Raw genomic sequence first — 17,270 nt, 5'->3', positions numbered from 1 at the left:
CGGCTCTCACTGTCCGAGGGGACGGCAGTGCACTTGTTGGAATGAGTGGACACGGATGCACTGCACCGTATCCTCTTGCGCGACGCGGCCATTCACAAACACAAAAAATTAACAATGCAGACGCCGTTGTGTCTTGCGGCGCATCTGGAGAAGCACCCAACACCAGCGTTAGCGTCTGTGTTGGTCAAGAAGCCCCAGGAAAGCTCAATTTCGATTTGTCGCTAATGTTTACTCTTGCGGTTCGTAGGGCCCCTTCGGGTTCACCTTAGTCGGACCAGGCCCCGGCGAGATTGCCATTGTGGGGTAATTTCCACCACCCCATCTCCTGTTCCAAGTCAATTTTACCATCTCGCCAGTCGTTGGACGGCGTGTTGGTAGGTATAGTATTCATGTCTCAGAACGTGCGGCCGGGCGCGCCGGTCAAGCGGCGTGTTTCAATCCTGCTGGGCTCGGACCAGCGGGCTGCTCTCCCCCTATGTACTCGATGCGCTGCCTGATGGGGAGCCGCACGGCGACGATAGGCTCCCGACTGGAGGCGTCTACCGAGCCTAGCGCACGGCGTAGCAACGCCGAACCACGGGCAACGATTGGCCGACTCCACGACCCAGCCACGGCACAGGATCCCGAGCAGGCTGAAGAAATGCAAATCCTGCCAAGGGAGAGAGGTGAGCACCAACCATGGTAACCAACGTTCATCGCTGCGGAGAAACGGGAGCCACTGCCAAGCTCGTGATGCCGCCACAATGCTCAGATGGCCAAACATCAGCAAGCTGTGCCGCTGGGGCAGAGCCTTTCACAATTTCGCAAGAGCCGATCCTGGGCCCGTTGTGTTCGCAACGCCATCCGCAGGGCTGGGGGGGGGGGGGGGGGGGGGGATCCGGTGAAGGTTCACTTGTGCGCTTGTTCATTGCCGCTGGCATCCTGATTCTAACTACATACTGCGTACGCAGTAATTCTCGAGCTCCCTCCCGGCTCGCCGCAGCACGTGAAACCACGCCTCTCGAGTTCCAACGAGGGTCATGCCTCGCCTAGAATGCCAAACACAGCCTCAATGTCCGTCCTCCAGGAGCCAGCGGCTCATCCGTCGGGCGACCCCGGCGTCCCCGTCGGAGCCGCATATCCCTGGAATGCGGCCCACCTCACCACTTGTGGGGTTTGACGCCGGCTGATGCGGCGGCAACCATGATGCGCGTTCGATGGAGTCGCGCGTGTGTTGAGTGTGTCTGCAGGTGGGTTTTGCGTGTCGCACTTCTTGCATTTCCATGGCCCATGCAAGGTTCTTGACCCGGGGGGAGGGGGGTGATCGGAGCCAGTTATTACCTAATGTCGTCTGTGAGCAAAGGCCATTTCCAACGCTGATGGTGCACTGTTTTTCTTTTCCTCTTCGATACGTTTCCAAGCCGCAAGCCGGGCTGCCAACACGAAGCGGATGGCAACTTGGAAACGAAAACCAGGAGATGGGCGTCCGAATCCGTGGAAGCGATCCATAGAAACCAAAAGGCGAAGCCAAAAATGCAACTCCCGGTACGACGCGTAGGTGTGCATGACCCAAGCCTCCAAAGCGGTGTTCCAGATCTTTCGTTGTTTTGATCCAGTGTCAGGATCCCGATGGATGCGCCGGCCCCTGCCCGTCCACTGCATGTTAATCAGGGGGGGGAGGGGGGAAGATTTTAAGGGAGTGAGGCTTGGACTGGTGTAATGACTGTAATGACGGTATTTCAGGCATGAACGTTGCGAATTTGGCCGTAATGGCCCACTGTAGCGGCCGTCCAGGGACTGAAAAAAAAAAAAAAGAAACCACGAAATGTGGAGGAGACCTCAGGCTAGGAACGGTTTGCAGCCCGTTTCCCTCCCCCCCCTTTTTTTCTTTCTGTACTTGGCAAAGGCGTCCAATGAAACCAGCCCAGGCTTCCCCGTCAGCGCCTGCTGGAAACCGTACTTGCCTGTACCACAGTACTGTATAGTACATAACTACTTAGTACGTACGCGGGTGGAAACTGCCGTCTGGGGGGAGGGTGGGCGCGGAAAGCGAAAATTGACGAGACACCTCCACTGTTGGGTGGGAAGGAGCTTGTGCTGTTCGCTGCATCCCAATTCATTCCATGCTCCCGTCGTCCAATCCGGGCCCCCGCCGTGTCTCCCTGTCACGTTCCCGTCCTCACACCTTCACCTCTCTCCCTCTCCATCCCCTCTCTCTTTCTCTTTCTCTCTCGCGTCCCCCCTCCCCCTCAGAGACACTCGCTCGCTCTCCTGTGCCCTCGAGGAGGTGTCGTGTGTTACCCTTCTCTGCAGACGCTCGTTTTCCGCTGCTCTTCCATCCCGGCCACGGCCAGAGGGACGGTCCGGCAGCTCGTCTGATTTTTTTGGCTCCCCTGATTCTGCCAGGCCGTTGCTTGTTCCCGGACGCTGGCCTGGGTTCGTGGTCTTTGCCTTGTATTGCTGCTTTGTTTATTATTGTATGTCTCATAATTTTTGATTCGCGGTCCGTCTGCCTCGACGTCACCAGCCCCCAGGCCCCCAACCACGACGCGGCCACGACCACGACCACGACCACCATCACGATCAGGAACGCAACTGCACGACCCAAAGATACCGACTCAACATCCCCCAGCTCCCGTCTCCGCCTCTGTCTTCTTGGACGACGAGGAAACACGGTTGCCGTTCCCGCGACCACCGCACTCCCATCTCCGTCGCGACCTGTGTCCTGCCTTCAACTAGGTAGCTGCTCCCAGCTGTAGCCGGCCAGCTAGCCCGCCAGCTCACGGCGGCGCCGTTCCAACCAGCATGGCGCTCAACCTCCCGCAGGTCGGCGGGACCGGCGCCGGAGGAGGCGCCCACAACCAGGCCTCGCTCCCCTCCCTGCCGGCGCACTCCCAGTCCGACACCCAGCTCACGGCCCACCTCGCCAGCCGCTTCCATGTCCAGATCCCCATCTCGCGCCTCTCGTCCCACGGCCTGATCTGCATCAACACCTACACGGCTTCCAACAAGGGAGATGGCTCCCGTGACTCGTGCGCTCAGGCGGCCGCCGAGGACCTGGCCGACCGCGCCTTTCTCCGTCTCGGCCACCGTTCCGAGAACCAGGCCATCCTCTTCTTGTACGCCGGTCCCGTCTGGGCTTGACACAGAGAGATTGTGAGCCGCTCGCTGACGCGTTTCCCAGGGGTGAATCCGGCTCCGGCAAGACGACGATACGCTCCCACGTGCTGACCTCGCTGCTGAACCGTTCCTCGACGCCCTTGTCCAACAAGATCTCGTACGCCGCCTACGTCTTCGACTCCCTCACCACCACCAAGACGGCCACCACGCCCACCGCCTCCAAGGCCGGCCTCTTCTTCGAGCTCCAGTATGACACGGGCGCCACGACCAACCCCGTCCTCATCGGCGCCAAGCTGCTGGATCACCGCCTCGAGCGTAGCCGGATCACGGCCGTGCCCCCCGGCGAGCGCAACTTCCACGTGCTCTACTACCTCCTGGCCGGCACCAGCAGCGCCGAGAAGACGCACCTCGGCTTCGATGCCCCGGGCACCACGTCCAAGCGGTGGAGGTACCTGGGCCACCCGACCCAGCTCAAGGTCGGCATCGACGACGCCGGGGGCTTCCAGCTCTTCAAGACGGCCCTGCGCAAGCTCGAGTTCCCTCGCAGCGAGATCGCCGAGATTTGCCAGCTCCTGGCCAGCATCCTGCACATCGGCCAGCTCGAGTTCGAGACCACCTCCGACACCACCGCCACGGGCGACGATAGCGGCGGCTTCTCGCACGAGGGCGGCCAGACCACCACCAGCGTCAAGAACAAGGACGTTCTCGGCATCATCGCCGCCTTCCTCGGCGTCGGCGCCAGCGAGCTGCAGACCACGCTCGGCTACAAGACCAAGATGATCCACAAGGAGCGCGTCACCGTCCTGCTCGACCCGGCCGGCGCCCGCGCCAACGCCAACGAGCTCGCCCGCACCCTCTACTCGCTGCTGGTCGCCTACGTCATCGAGAGCATCAACCAAAAGGTGTGCGCCGCCGAGGAGTCCATCACCAACACCATCTCGGTCATCGACTTCCCGGGCTTCCAGCAGCAGAGCTCCACCGGCTCGACCCTGGATCAGCTGCTCGCCAACGCCGCCACCGAATCCCTCTACAACCTGACGCTTCAAAACTTCTTTGACCGCCGCGCCGACATGCTCGAGTCGGAAGAGGTGGCCGTCCCCCCGACGAGCTACTTTGACAACTCGGACGCCGTCAAGGGCCTGCTCAAGCCTGGCAACGGCCTGCTGAGCATCCTCGACGACCAGACCCGCCGTCACCGGACCGACATGCAGCTGCTCGAGAGCCTTCGCAAGCGCTTCGAGGGCAAGAACCCGGCCATCACGGTGAGCGCGTCCCAAACCAAGATGCCCGGCTCCAACTTTTACACGGAGAACACGGCCGCCACCTTCGCCGTGCGTCACTACGCCGGCGAGGTCGAATACCCCGTCAAGGGCCTGATCGACGAGAACGGCGAGGTCATCTCGGGCGACCTCATGAACCTCATGAAGTCGACCAAGAGCGCCTTCGTCGCCCGTCTCTTCGGCCAAGAGGTCCTCCAGACCGTCGTCCACCCGCAGGAGCGCACGACGGTCATGCAGGCTTCGGTCAGCTCCCGGCCCATGCGCGCCCCCAGCGTCATGTCGAGGCGCGGCCGCCCCGGCGCCCTCGCGCATCGCCAGGCCGCCAAGGCCGCCGCCGCCGAGAGGGATGCTTCCATCGACCTCGGCAGCGACGCCGGAGACTCGAAGCGCGGCGGCGGTGCCGGCGCGCGCTCGTCGGAGCAGGGCGCCGCCGGCCAGTTCCTGGCCGCCCTCGAGAACGTGAAGGAGTCGGTGTCGGCCCCGGGAACCAACACCTACTTTGTCTTCTGCCTCAAGCCCAACGATCGCCGGATCGCCAACCAGTTCGACTCCAAGTGCGTCCGCGCCCAGGTGCAGTCGCTCGGCATCGCCGAGATCAGCCAGAGGCTGCGGTCGGCCGACTTCAGCCTGTTCCTCCCCTTCGGCGAGTTCCTGGGCCTGGCCGAGGCCGAGACGTCGCTCGTCGGCAGCGAGCGCGAAAAGGTGGAGGCCGTGGTGGAGGAGAAGCGCTGGCCCGCCAACGAGGCGTTCATCGGCGCCACGGGCGTCTTCCTCAGCGAGCGCTGCTGGATGGAAATCGCCCAGGTCGGCGAGAACATCTCGCAGTCGGGGCGCTACGGCCTGCCCTCGGACGCCGGCGACGGCTCCACCCCCGGCGACCCCTTTGGCATGTCCAAGGAGCGCCTGCTGGTGTCGGCCGGCAACGCGACCCCCGGGAGCCTCGGCGAGAAGAAGGCCGGCTACTTTGGGAGCAACGACGTGGACGCCCGCTCCGACGCGGGCGCCTCGGCGTTTGGCGGCGGCGACATGTTTAAGAACCTCGACACGCGCGAGCAGATGGCGGAGCGCGGCAACGAGAAGGAGATGCAAGAGGTGGAGGAGTACCGCGACAGCCCCTCGCGTAAGCGCTGGGTCTTCGTCGTCTACCTGCTCACCTGGTTCATCCCGGACTTCCTCATCCGCTGGATCGGCCGCATGCCGCGCAAGGACGTGCGCATGGCCTGGCGCGAGAAGCTGGCCATCAACATGATCATCTGGTTCAGCTGCCTCGTGGCCGCCTTCTTCATTGTCGGCTTCCCCATGCTCATCTGCCCGCGCCAGCACGTCTACAGCCCCGAGGAGCTCTCCAAGTACGACGGCAAGGAAGGGCGCAGCGCCTACGCCGCCATCCGCGGCCAGATCTTCGACATTGGCAAATTCATCCCGCGCCACTACCCCAAGTACCTCCCGGAGCGCATGCTGACCCAGTACGGCGGCATGGACATCACGGGCCTGTTCCCCGTCCAGGTCTCGGCCCTGTGCCAGGGCAGGGAAGGCTCCATTTCGCCCACCGTCCTCCTCAGCTACCGGGATTCCAACTTCACCGGTTCCGCCGCGGTCATCATGAGGTCGGACCCCAATGCCCGCTTCCACGACTTCCGCTACCACACCAACGACAGCCGCCCGGATTGGTTCTCGCAGCGCATGAAGATGCTGCGCGCCAACTACAAGGTCGGCAACGTCGGGTACTCGGCCGAGTACGTGCGCACCCTCAGCTCCCGGGAAAAGCAGACCATCGCCATCCTGAACAAGCGCGTCTACGACCTGACGACGTACGTCTCGGGGCCCCGGCCTCAGCGCGCCCCGCCGGGCGAGCCCGAAAATTTCGATCCCAAGGCCGTCGATTTCATGGAGCCGCTTGTCGTGGACCTCTTCCGCGAGCGGTCCGGCGACGACATTACGGAGCTGTGGGAGACCCTGCCCATCAGGGCGGACCTGAAGAAGCGGATGCAGCTGTGCCTCGACAACCTCTTCTACGTGGCCGACCTCGACACGCGCGCCTCGCCCCAGTGCAAGTTCGCCGAGTACCTGGTGCTGGCCGTGTCCATCCTGCTGGCCAGCGTCATCGCCTTCAAGTTCTTCGCCGCCCTTCAGTTCGGCACAAAGACGATGCCCGAGAACCTGGACAAGTTCGTCATCTGCCAGGTCCCCGCCTACACGGAAGATGAGGACTCGCTGCGCCGCGCCATCGACTCGGCGGCTCGCATGCGCTACGACGACAAGCGCAAGCTGCTGGTGGTCATCTGCGACGGCATGATTATCGGCCAGGGCAACGACCGCCCGACGCCGCGCATCGTGCTCGACATCCTGGGCGTGTCGGAGGCGGTCGACCCGGAGCCCCTCAGCTTCGAGTCGCTCGGCGAGGGCCAGAAGCAGCACAACATGGGCAAGGTGTACTCGGGTCTGTACGAGGTGCAAGGCCACATCGTGCCCTTCCTCGTTGTCGTCAAGGTTGGCAAGCCGTCCGAGGTGTCGCGCCCGGGCAACCGTGGCAAGCGCGACTCGCAGATGATCCTGATGCGCTTCCTCAACCGCGTGCACTACAACCTGCCCATGAGCCCGCTCGAGCTCGAAATGTACCACCAGATCCGCAACGTCATCGGCGTCAACCCGACCTTCTACGAGTTCCTGTTCCAGATCGATGCCGACACGGTCGTCGCGGCCGATTCGGCCACCCGCATGGTCTCGGCCTTCATCGACGACACGCGCCTCATTGCCTGCTGCGGCGAAACGGCCCTGACCAACGCCAAGTCGTCCTTTGTCACCATGATCCAGGTCTACGAGTACTACATCTCACACAACCTGTCCAAGGCCTTCGAGTCGCTCTTCGGCTCCGTGACGTGCTTGCCGGGCTGCTTCTCCATGTACCGCATCCGCGCCGCCGACACGGGCAAGCCGCTCTTCGTCAGCAAGGAGGTGGTCGAGTCGTACGCCACCATCCGCGTCGATACGCTGCACATGAAGAACCTGCTCCACCTGGGCGAGGACCGTTACCTCACGACGCTGCTGCTCAAGTACCACAACAAGTACAAGACCAAGTACATTTTCCGCGCCCACGCCTGGACCATCGCCCCGGATTCGTGGAAGGTGTTCCTCTCGCAGCGCCGCCGCTGGATCAACTCGACCGTCCACAACCTGATGGAGCTCATCCCCATGAACCAGCTGTGCGGGTTCTGCTGCTTCAGCATGCGCTTCATAGTGTTCATCGACCTGCTGTCGACCATCGTCCAGCCCGTCACCATCGCCTACATTGTCTACCTCGTCGTCATGATCGTCCGGAACGCCACCGTCATCCCTATTACGGCCTTCGTTCTTCTGGGCGCCATCTACGGCCTGCAGGCCATCATCTTCATCCTGCGCCGCAAGTGGGAGATGATTGGCTGGATGATCCTGTACGTGCTCGCCATCCCCGTCTTTAGCTTTGCCCTGCCGCTCTACGCCTTCTGGCACATGGACGACTTCAACTGGGGCAACACGCGTGTCGTGGCGGGCGAGAAGGGCAAGAAGATTGTCATTTCGGACGAGGGCAAGTTCGACCCGGCAAGCATCCCGCGCAAGAAGTGGGAGGACTACCAGGCCGAGCTCTGGGAGGCCCAGACGCAGGGCGTGGGGCTGCACGACGATGCCCGCTCCGAGGTGTCTGGCTACTCGTACGCGACCCGGCCGAACGTGCCCATGTCCGAGTACGGCGGCGGCCTGGGTGGCTACACCCCCAGCCGTCCCGGCTCCATCGCGGGCTACCCTGCCATGCCCACCGCCCCGAGCCGTCTCTCCCTGTCCGCGTCGGAGATGCTCGGCGGCGGGCTGGGCGGCAGCACCGGCAACCTGCACCGGCAGAGCCAGTTTGGCGGGTCGCAGGCCGAGCTCGAAATGACCAACCTCGCGGGCATGCCTAGCGATGACGCGCTGCTGGCCGAGATTCGGGACATCTTGAGGACCGCCGACCTGATGACGGTCACCAAGAAGGGGGTGAAGCAGGAGCTGGAGAGGAGGTTTGGCGTGCCGTTGGATGTGAAGAGGGCGTATATCAATAGCGGTAAGTTTCCCCGGTTCTCCCGTGCTCTCTCATTCTGGCCTTGGCTCGGGGGTTGCTGACCTTGTCGTGTGTGCTCTAGCGACCGAGGCGGTTCTTTCTGGACAGCTTTGATGCTGCAAAGGATAGGAGAATAGGCTGCATGGTTGTTTTGCTGGCATCGTTCACTTGTGTTTGGTCTCTTTGGTTGCTCTCGGGTGTCAAGAGGAGTCTCGTTGGAATTATTGTGTCTTGCTTGTTTTTGCTTCTTGTTGCGTTTCCTCTTTCTCTTTGGTTCAGATCCTCCGAGCCGGCCTGCCTCTTTGCATCCCGTGGATCCAACGGCGTCGCCTGGGGGCATGGTGGTCGATCGGGGTTGGCTGAGATTTGGGCTCTGTGGTACTCTGAACCAGCTGGAAATTTTGGTATAATCGATGTAATGCTTGCATTGAAGGCGCGGGGTGGTTGATACGTACCCCCCCCCCCCCCCCCTTGCTCTGCGGATGGACAGGTGGGACAGACAGCACGGAGGGTTTTGGAGAGCGATCAAAACCAGAGCACCTTGGGGATGACGGTCTTGTAGGGAAAAATGGGAGTTATCTGTCAGAGGAAATGCCTGCCTGCGTCGCCTGTTGTCTCTTCTCTATCTCTCTCTCTCTCTCTGCGTAGGGTCTGGAGATCCCGTCATGGATGTGATGATGTGTGGTTGGATACCCAACGTGGCCTCCCCGACAGATGGACTTGTGAGAAGAAATGAAGAAGGAAGCTTGGAATAACCAGAAGGTGATGAGGTTGGGTGGGATTGCTTGGCTAATATGGGAGGTGTGCCTCTCAGCCTTCATCCTTCGGAAGGGGGTTTGAGGTGTTGTGTGTGCGCCGTCGGTACCGAAGGTCAGGGAGGGAAGCCGGGTGGTGTCATGAGATCAAGCGTCCGATCAAGCGGCCAAGGAATAAACAGGCCGGAATGCTTCACGTCCATGGCCCCTCTCTCGATGGCCCTTCGGCTTTTGATCCGAAACCATTCCGCATGGCCTGCCAGCTGCAAGGAAGCGAGGGCGAGGGCGGTAAGCCGAGGGAGAGACAACAGCGCAGGGATTCTGCGGGTTTTGTGTCACACACGTCAACGCCCAGAGCCGTGGCTGGAAAGCTGCAGGCTTGACTGGAGCGGCCCAAGGACGATCGTTGGCGCTGGACTCAAAGCGACGGGATGCGCGGACGAGGTCATGATTCAGTCACGTAACTATATAGTACAACCCAAGGCTCACCATAGCACGGCACGAGCTCTCGCTCGCCATCTTCTTTCTGTCGTTGTACTGGATTTCAAACCTGGGCACCGACTGAGGGGTTACCCGGCTTCCTTCCACGGCGCCCATGCATCCGCGGCAAGCTGAACGATGGCCGAGACTCGACGTGCGACAGCATCAGCATCAACCCCCAGCGCCGGGCTTGGTGGTGATGGTCCCGCCCAGGGGCCGCAACGCCTACCCCCCGAGGAGCCCAGGGGACCGGGTTCGGACTCGGGAATCCAAGATGGCCACGGCCACGGCCAAGGCTGCGAGCTCCACGGCCAACCACCCGGAGGACGCCTCCTCCGCCGCCGCCGCCTCGACGGGTCTCGGCGAGAGACGCCGCTCTACACCCCCGACGAGGAGCGCGCCGTCGTCCGCCTGCTGGACCGCCGTCTCGTCTTGTTCCTGGCCCTGCTGTACATGCTGAGCTTCCTGGACCGATCCAGCGAGTCTCCCCTCTGAAGAAGGGCCTTGTTTTTCTTTCCCTTGGCCTATCTAACAACGCTCCGGACAGACATCGGCAACGCCCGCATCGCCGGCATGGACGAGGACCTCCAATCCGACCCGCCGTACGACGGCTGGTACGAGTGGTCCCTGGGCGCCTTCTACGTGACCTACATCGCCTTTGAGTGGATGTCGCTCCTGTGGCGCGTCATCCCCGCCCACATCTACGTCTCGGCCTTGGTGCTCTCGTGGGGCGTCGTGGCCTCGCTGCAGGCCGTCGCCGTCAACTACCCCATGCTGATCGTCCTGCGCGCGCTGCTGGGCATCGGCGAGGCGGGCTTCACGGCCGTGCCGTTTTACCTGTCCTTCTTCTTCCGGCGCGACGAGCTGGCCTTTCGCACCGCCATCTTCATCTCTGGTGCGATCCGGTTTCCCTGGTCCCCTCCCGTCCCCTCCCGTCCCCCCGACCTCCTCTCTCTCTCTTTTTCTCCATCTCCTCCGTTGTTCCTCTGGACAGGCACCACCGCTAACACGCAGCGACGACAACCCCGGCCCCCCCGTCGCCCTATGCTATGCAGCCGCCCCCCTCGCGACAGCCTTCGCCTCCTCTCTGGCCTGGCTCATCCTCAAGCTCGGCTCGCCTATCCCCATCGCCCCCTGGCGCTTGCTCTTCCTCATCGAGGGCTTCCCCTCCGTCTTCGCCGCCATCGCTGCCTGGTACCGCATCCCCGACTCCCCCGACACGGCCCCCTTCCTGTCCCGGCGCCAGAAGCTCGTCGCCCGCCTGCGCCTGCGCGCGCCGTCTTCCTCGAGGCAAGACGAGCTACGGCCGCCGCCGCCGCCGCCGCCGACGCCGTTGCTCCCGAGGAGCCGGGCCGGGAGGGTCGCCGCCGCCGTGCGCGGCTCGCTCGCCGTCTTGAAGGACCCGGCGGCGTGGCTGACCGCGGCCATCTTGTTCCTGACCAACATGGCGTATGCGTCGCTACCCGTGTTCCTGCCGTCCATCATCCGCGATATGGGGTATCGCGCGGTCGAGGCGCAGGCTCTCTCCGCGCCGCCCTACCTGGTGGCGTTTGGGGTTGCCTTGATCACGGCTTGTACGGATGACCCCTTTTTTGGATTCTTTTTTCTTTTTCCCCACTCGTCCATTTCTTAGCTTTTCCTTGATTGCCCTTCTCGACCACCGGCTAACAAACCTGTCCCTTCCCCCCCCGCCTCCTATCCAGACGCCTCGGACAAAATGGGCGCCCGCTCACCCCTTCTTATCGCTCGTAAGCTTCACCTCTCCCAACCTCCTCGCAACCCATCCATCCATCCGTCGGGCCCTTCCCCTGCTGTAGCTAACACAAACACACCCTGCTCTCCTCCTCCCCCACGACAAAACAGACGCCCTCCTTTCCTCCCTAGGCTACGCCCTCCTCGCCCTCTCCCCGCACCCCCCGCTCTCCTTGCCTCCCTCCCACCCCTTGCGCTACCTCGCCCTCTACCCGGCCGCCGTGGGCTTCTTCTCGGTCGTCGTCCTCACCCTCGCCTGGGCCGTCAACAACCAGCCCTCGGCGGCCCGCCGCGGCGCCGCGTTCGCCCTGCTCCAGGTCCTGGGCCAGTGCGGCCCGCTCGTCGGCACGCGCCTGTTCCCCGAGCGGCAGGCGCCGTACTACGCGACGGGCATGGCGGTCTGCGCCGGCGGCATGGCGGGCGTGGCGGTCTTGGCCGTGGCGTTGAGGGGGTGGCTGGCCAGGGTGAATGCGAGATGGGACAAGGAGGAGGAGGAGGACCTGGAAGAAGGGGAGGAAGAGCAAGGGGAAGAGCAAGAGGAAGAGCAAGAGGAAGAGGAAGAGGAGGTGGAAGACTGGAGTGGTGAAGACCGGGATGGGCTTCAAGAGGATGGGGAGGAGGAACAGGCGTTGGTCGGGGGAAGCGAGAGGGGAAAGAGGAGGGTGGGCAAAAACGGAACGAGGAGAGGGCAAGGAGAAAGGGGGTTTCGGTATATGTTATGATGATGGTCGGCATGGCTCTTCGGAACGTTGCAACGTAGCTCTAGAGGCCGATGTTCCAGAAGCAGACGGGCGGGCATCCCACAGGTGGACATACTCTGGTATCCGGGGTGTTCTCAAGGCTTCCAAATCCATCAATGGAGCTTGTAGATGGCATTCCCGGTTGTCTCAACGTCACCTCAATCTTTTCTATCCCAAGAACGGCGAAGCGGATTGGAACCAAGAACGGGAGCGCCATTGGGAGGCTTTTCATTCGTATCAGGCTTGACCGATCACCAATTGTTCGTCACATACAACTCTCTCTCAGCGCGTACATCATCACAACTCAGCCAGGGGGTCCCCCCTCCCCCATTCCAGAAAGAACAGGCACCGTGGAAATAGAATAAAAAAGTAAATTGAATAAATATAAACAGGCCAAGGCGATCGTGTGCTAGAACAAAGCCTAGACCAAGAAGATGGAAAGGTGATATAAAAGAAAAAGGCAGAGACAGTAGTGTGTCGGTACAGTACGGTACTCAAGAAAACACATGGCTGGAAAAGCTCTCTCCCGATCCGAGGTTGTTGTTTGAGTCCCTTCGCTCATCCTGCCTCATCTATATCGGATTGATGATGACGACAACGAACAATGTTGACATGGTGACGTTGCGCAAAGAGCGGCGTATCGAAAAAACCAAAACCCATTAACCGAACAAGATCTCGGAGAGCGGTCGCCTAGGGGTGTGCTGCTTCTCGCTTGAGTAGCCGAGAATCCAACCCACAAACGCGCCTCTCACCGAGTTGGGGGTATCGAAACGAAAATTGAAGCGGTGGTGTGGTCGCGCCGCCGTTCCGCGAGTCATCTCGTAGGGGGAGGGGGCGGATGGAGATGGTCGTGCACACGGCGTAGCCGCTGTGGGAGGAGGAGGAGGAGGGCGATGATGGCAATGCGATGATACAAGCGGCGAGGCGGAGGAGCACGACAGGACGCCCAGGAACGGCGCGTAGCGGCAGCTATGGCAGGCGGGTAGGCTAGCTAGAGACAAGCACATCCCTAAGCGAACCGAACCGGCTTCATTCAGTTCCAGCCAAGTGAATTCTCGGCCGCGACGGGCGCCGAGATGAACTGGGTGCGGCCCGAGTTGCCCATGCCACTCCTGCCGCTGCCATGGCTCTCGCGCTGCACGGCTCCGTAGGGGCTGCTTGTGAAGTCGCGGCTCAGCAAGGCGCCACCCATGAGCGCGGGGCTGCCGCGGCCCGTCTCGCTCATGTCGGACGGGTTGCTGATGGAGCTGGCGCGGCGGTGGGACTGCTTCTTGCGCTTGTACCGGCGTGCGACGACGAACATGACCACGCCGTAGGCGGCGGCGACGGCGACAGCACCGCTGACGATGCCTGCCGTCGTGCCCGAGCCGCTGGAGCCGTTGGAGCCGTCGGCATTGTTGTTGCCGAAGGGGTCGCTGTTGGAGCCGCCACCTGCCGAGTTGCTGCCGCCTGGGGAATCCGAGAAGAGGCCGTCGGGCATGCCTCCCAGCTCGATGGGGATGCCCTGGTTGATCTGCTGGGTGAGGTTGAAGACGAGCTCATCCGGGTGGTTGTACAGCTTGGAGTTGGTGCTCTTGATGTCGATCGCCAGCGCATCAATCATGTGGACGGGGTACGTGACGTGGGCGCACGTCGTGATGTAGCCGAGCGAATTCTGGGTATCGAGCGGAACCAGGCGGACCACCTCGGCCTTGCTAATGTCAAAGCCGGCGGCATCGGCAAGAGCCCGAGGCAGGTGCTTGAAGATCTGCGCCGCCGCCATGTCGTTTTGAACCACGAAGGGAAACTCGTAGCCCTGGCGGAAGCCGATCTGGATGAGCTTCGTGTCCTCGGGAGACGGGCGCACGCCGGTGTTCGGCAAGATGGCAGACGGGAGCGTCGAGGGAAGGCCTGTGGCCGAGGTAGTTTTGCTGACCGACGTGACCTTGGTGGTCGGGGCAAGGACGATGGTCGAGGGCATCCACTCGTCCCCGGTGACGGTGAAGGTAGCGGTGGCCGAGATGCTGGTGACGGAATCTTCGGGCGGGCGGCTCGTCGTGGTGGGAACCTCAGGCGGCTTGGTGGTGGTGGTGAGGGTCGCCTTGGAACCGGAGGCTGACGATGACGTGTTAGTCAAACCTGTCGAACTCGAACTTGGGCTGGCCGGGCCGTTGGTCGAACCAGAGCTAGTAGGCGCGCTAGTGACGCTCGTTTCATCCGTCGACGTAGTCGAGGTGCCCGCGTCTCCGGTGCTGCTTGGCGTTCCGGGCTCGGTAACGTCGGACGTGGGCTCCGTTGTCGTAGGCGGCACATCCGTAGGCACCGGCTCGTCGGTGGTCGGCGGCTCGCTAGTCACCGGCTCATCCGTAGGACCCGTAGGACCTGGCTCCTCAGTGGTTGACACATCGGTGGGAACAGGCTCCTCGGTGGTCGTCGGCTCATCGGTAGGAACCGGCTCCTCGGTGGTTTCCGGCGGGACGTCGGTAGTCCCTGGCTCAGTCACTCCGTCGGTCGCGGTCGGCTCCGGATCGGGAATGGTCGTCTCAACGTCGCTTGTGGCGGGCTCCTCCGTCGTGACGATGTCCGTCGGCGCGACCTCGACGTCGGTGCTTGTTGTGACGGGATCTTCAGAAGTCACCGGCTCCTCGGCAGGCTGCGACGTCGTCGTGGGAACATCATCCTGGCTGGTGGTGGTTGTGGGATCCGGGATCACAACGGGCGAGGTTGGCTCCTCCTCCTCGTCGGCACTGGACTCGGTGGCGGTGGGCGTAGGCTCCTCCTCCTCGGATGTAGTAGTCTGCTCCTGCGTGGTTGTTGGCTTAGGCTCCTCCTCCTGGGATGTGGGCTCCTCCTGCGTGGGTGTAAGCGTAGGTACCTCGTCATCGGACGGCGTAGACTGCTCCGTGGTCGTTGGCGTGGACAGCGGCTCGGAGGTTGTCGACTCCTCCGAGGTCGATGACGTCTCCTCGTCCTTGCTGCTGGTCCCGATCAGGGTCTCGGTGGCCGGGTCGCTGGTAGGGGGTGCCGTAGCCGTGGTAGAAGGGTCCTCCGCATCGCCCGTCGAGACGACATCCTCGGTGGCGTCGCTGCTCGTCGTCTCAATCACCTCGGTCTGGCTTGTTGTGTCGGTATTCAGCGTCTCCTGGGCCGATGTTATGGTAGATGGGGGATCCTGGGTCGACGATGTGTCGGTCGTGCTGTCACTCACGTTGTCGCTAGAAAGGACCTGATCCGAGGTCGACGTGGGGATGACAACAATGGTGCTGGTCGTGATGATGGTCACGGTGTTCTCATCGTCCGAGGAGATGTCCTGGGGCGGGGCCGTATCCAACGGTGGCTGGCTCGGCTCAGGAGACAGGGATGGCGGGACGGTGACGTTGGTGATCTGCCGCTTGACATATTCTGGGAAGTAAAACTGAGGCCGAGCCCCCTCTTGGCTCGCAACGGCCGACGAGACGGCCACCAGGGCGGCCGCTAACACGGAAACTGTCTTCATCCTCCTAGGCTATGTGGCGTAATGCTCGTCCACTCCGGCAAGTGTTGTGTCGGTGTTTGAAGTGATGCGTCGGGGGTGTGTTTTGTGTATGTGTGTGCGTGTGCAAGTCTGGCTCTATCAACGCCAACGACGACGCGTCAGCACCAAGTCCAAGCAACACCATCAAGCCGCGGGAGACTCACTTGTCAGGGTGATGCTAAGGAGCGTACTTGACAAAGGTGTTTAACGAATGTGTTTCTGGTGGTGGGTGAGCAGGTCAGCAAGCCGTCCACAACCGACTCCCTCTCACTGAAGCCCAACCAACCCCCCCCCCCCTTCCTTCGCTTCCTCTCTCGTCGCGCATCGCCGACAAAATGCCAGATCGTCGCTCTGCCGCCAACACCCTTGCGCAACCCGGTGTTGACATATGCCGGAGCGCATCTGGCAACGCGACGGTCGTGCTGGGCCTACATCTCGCAAATGCGTTGCGCATCCAGTGCTTTCACCAGGTCGCTCCAACTTACATGTGGCAAGCCTAAGGAAAGACTCGAGACGAGTTCCTTGGCAAGCTATGCAAAGCGATGGACTGAGTTGAAAAGAGCGACTCGACGAGAAATCGTCGAAACTGTGTGTAGACTTGTTGGGTCGTAAATTCGTGCTTCACCCTCGTGGCGTCGTCGGAAGCTCGCGTTCAAATGTCATGACAGGGCGGGCATCGGGACGGTCACGGCTGGGCCTGCTTTCCGGGTTGCGCGAAAAAAAGAGGTCGGGCGAACGACGGCGACGACGACGATGTTCGCTTGGGGGGGTCGCGTCGGAGGGCCGCGAATCGCTGGACCAAGGCGGAAGAGCGACTGTCGTCGTGGTGGACAGAGGCGCCGGGGTCGATCTTGTCGATGGCGAAGCAGGGACAGAAAAAAAAGAAAAGGAAAGAGAAAGGAAACGAAAGGAAAGGATTGGCGTGAGAGGCTGGACGCACACAGCAGCAGACAGGACCGAGAAGCAGGAACGGAACGAATGAACCCCCTCCCCAAACGAGCGCGACGGACCAGGGGCACGAGAAAGAGAGGGGGATGAGAGGACGGACCCGACATTGGGGCGGAGCAAGCAAGCAAGGGTGCTGAGACCCCGGACTGGTGGAGGAATGGGCAGAGCGAACAAAATGAAGGTTGCATCGAAAATGATGCCCCCCCCTGTCCCAGATGATGACGGTGGGCCAGCTAACGGACAGGTACCCGTAACTGCAGCCACCAACGAGCGGGTACCTTGGCGCTAAACACGCCTCGTCGAAACGGGCTCTTGCCTGACGATTACGCCAGCTCAGCTGCATTCAGCCCCCTCCATTTCACGTCACCTCAGGCTGAAGTCGGGCGTCCAACAAGCTCCCTGGGGGGCCGCCATCGTTGAACCATGAGTTCCCGGCGGGGGGGAGGGAAACGAGCGAGAAACCGGACCTCTCAAAAGTACGTACCTGTATGTATAGTATAGTATATAGTAGTATACTGCGTAGCACATAAACGGGCCCCGGCCCCGACCCCGGCTTGCTTTCATGGCAACGTTCACACAGGGTCTGGTCGTGGGTCCGCATGGCGCGCGATAAATCCCCCCGGAAGCGTGGCTCAAAGCGACCATAAAGAC

The 17,270-nt window shown here is 62.0% G+C and overlaps 3 protein-coding genes across 3 annotated transcripts; 2 read left to right on the top strand and 1 right to left on the bottom strand.

Annotated features, from left to right (window-relative positions):
- Window positions 1-2,784: 2,784 nt before the first annotated feature.
- VTJ83DRAFT_4719 (uncharacterized protein) lies at window positions 2,785-8,565 on the top strand (the record flags this gene model as incomplete). Its single annotated transcript, XM_071011239.1, has 3 exons — window positions 2,785-3,098; window positions 3,164-8,454; window positions 8,534-8,565. 3 exons carry the CDS (start codon window positions 2,785-2,787, stop codon window positions 8,563-8,565), a joined length of 5,637 nt encoding a protein of 1,878 aa, XP_070866169.1.
- A 1,259-nt stretch (window positions 8,566-9,824) lies between these two features.
- On the top strand, window positions 9,825-12,204 carry VTJ83DRAFT_4718 (uncharacterized protein; the record flags this gene model as incomplete). Its single annotated transcript, XM_071011238.1, has 6 exons — window positions 9,825-10,164; window positions 10,234-10,581; window positions 10,760-11,260; window positions 11,390-11,434; window positions 11,571-12,070; window positions 12,199-12,204. The coding sequence occupies 6 exons, from the start codon at window positions 9,825-9,827 to the stop codon at window positions 12,202-12,204; spliced, it is 1,740 nt and encodes a 579-aa protein (XP_070866168.1).
- Window positions 12,205-13,211: 1,007 nt separating this feature from the next.
- VTJ83DRAFT_4717 (uncharacterized protein) lies at window positions 13,212-15,653 on the bottom strand (the record flags this gene model as incomplete). Its single annotated transcript, XM_071011237.1, has 1 exon — window positions 13,212-15,653. The coding sequence occupies one exon, from the start codon at window positions 15,651-15,653 to the stop codon at window positions 13,212-13,214; it is 2,442 nt and encodes an 813-aa protein (XP_070866167.1).
- Between the last annotated feature and the right edge of the window lie 1,617 nt (window positions 15,654-17,270).

Source organism: Remersonia thermophila, chromosome 4 (assembly GCF_042764415.1).
Source record: "Remersonia thermophila strain ATCC 22073 chromosome 4, whole genome shotgun sequence".
NCBI lineage: Eukaryota > Fungi > Ascomycota > Sordariomycetes > Sordariales > Chaetomiaceae > Remersonia > Remersonia thermophila.
This window is presented reverse-complemented; position numbering and strand designations above follow the sequence as displayed.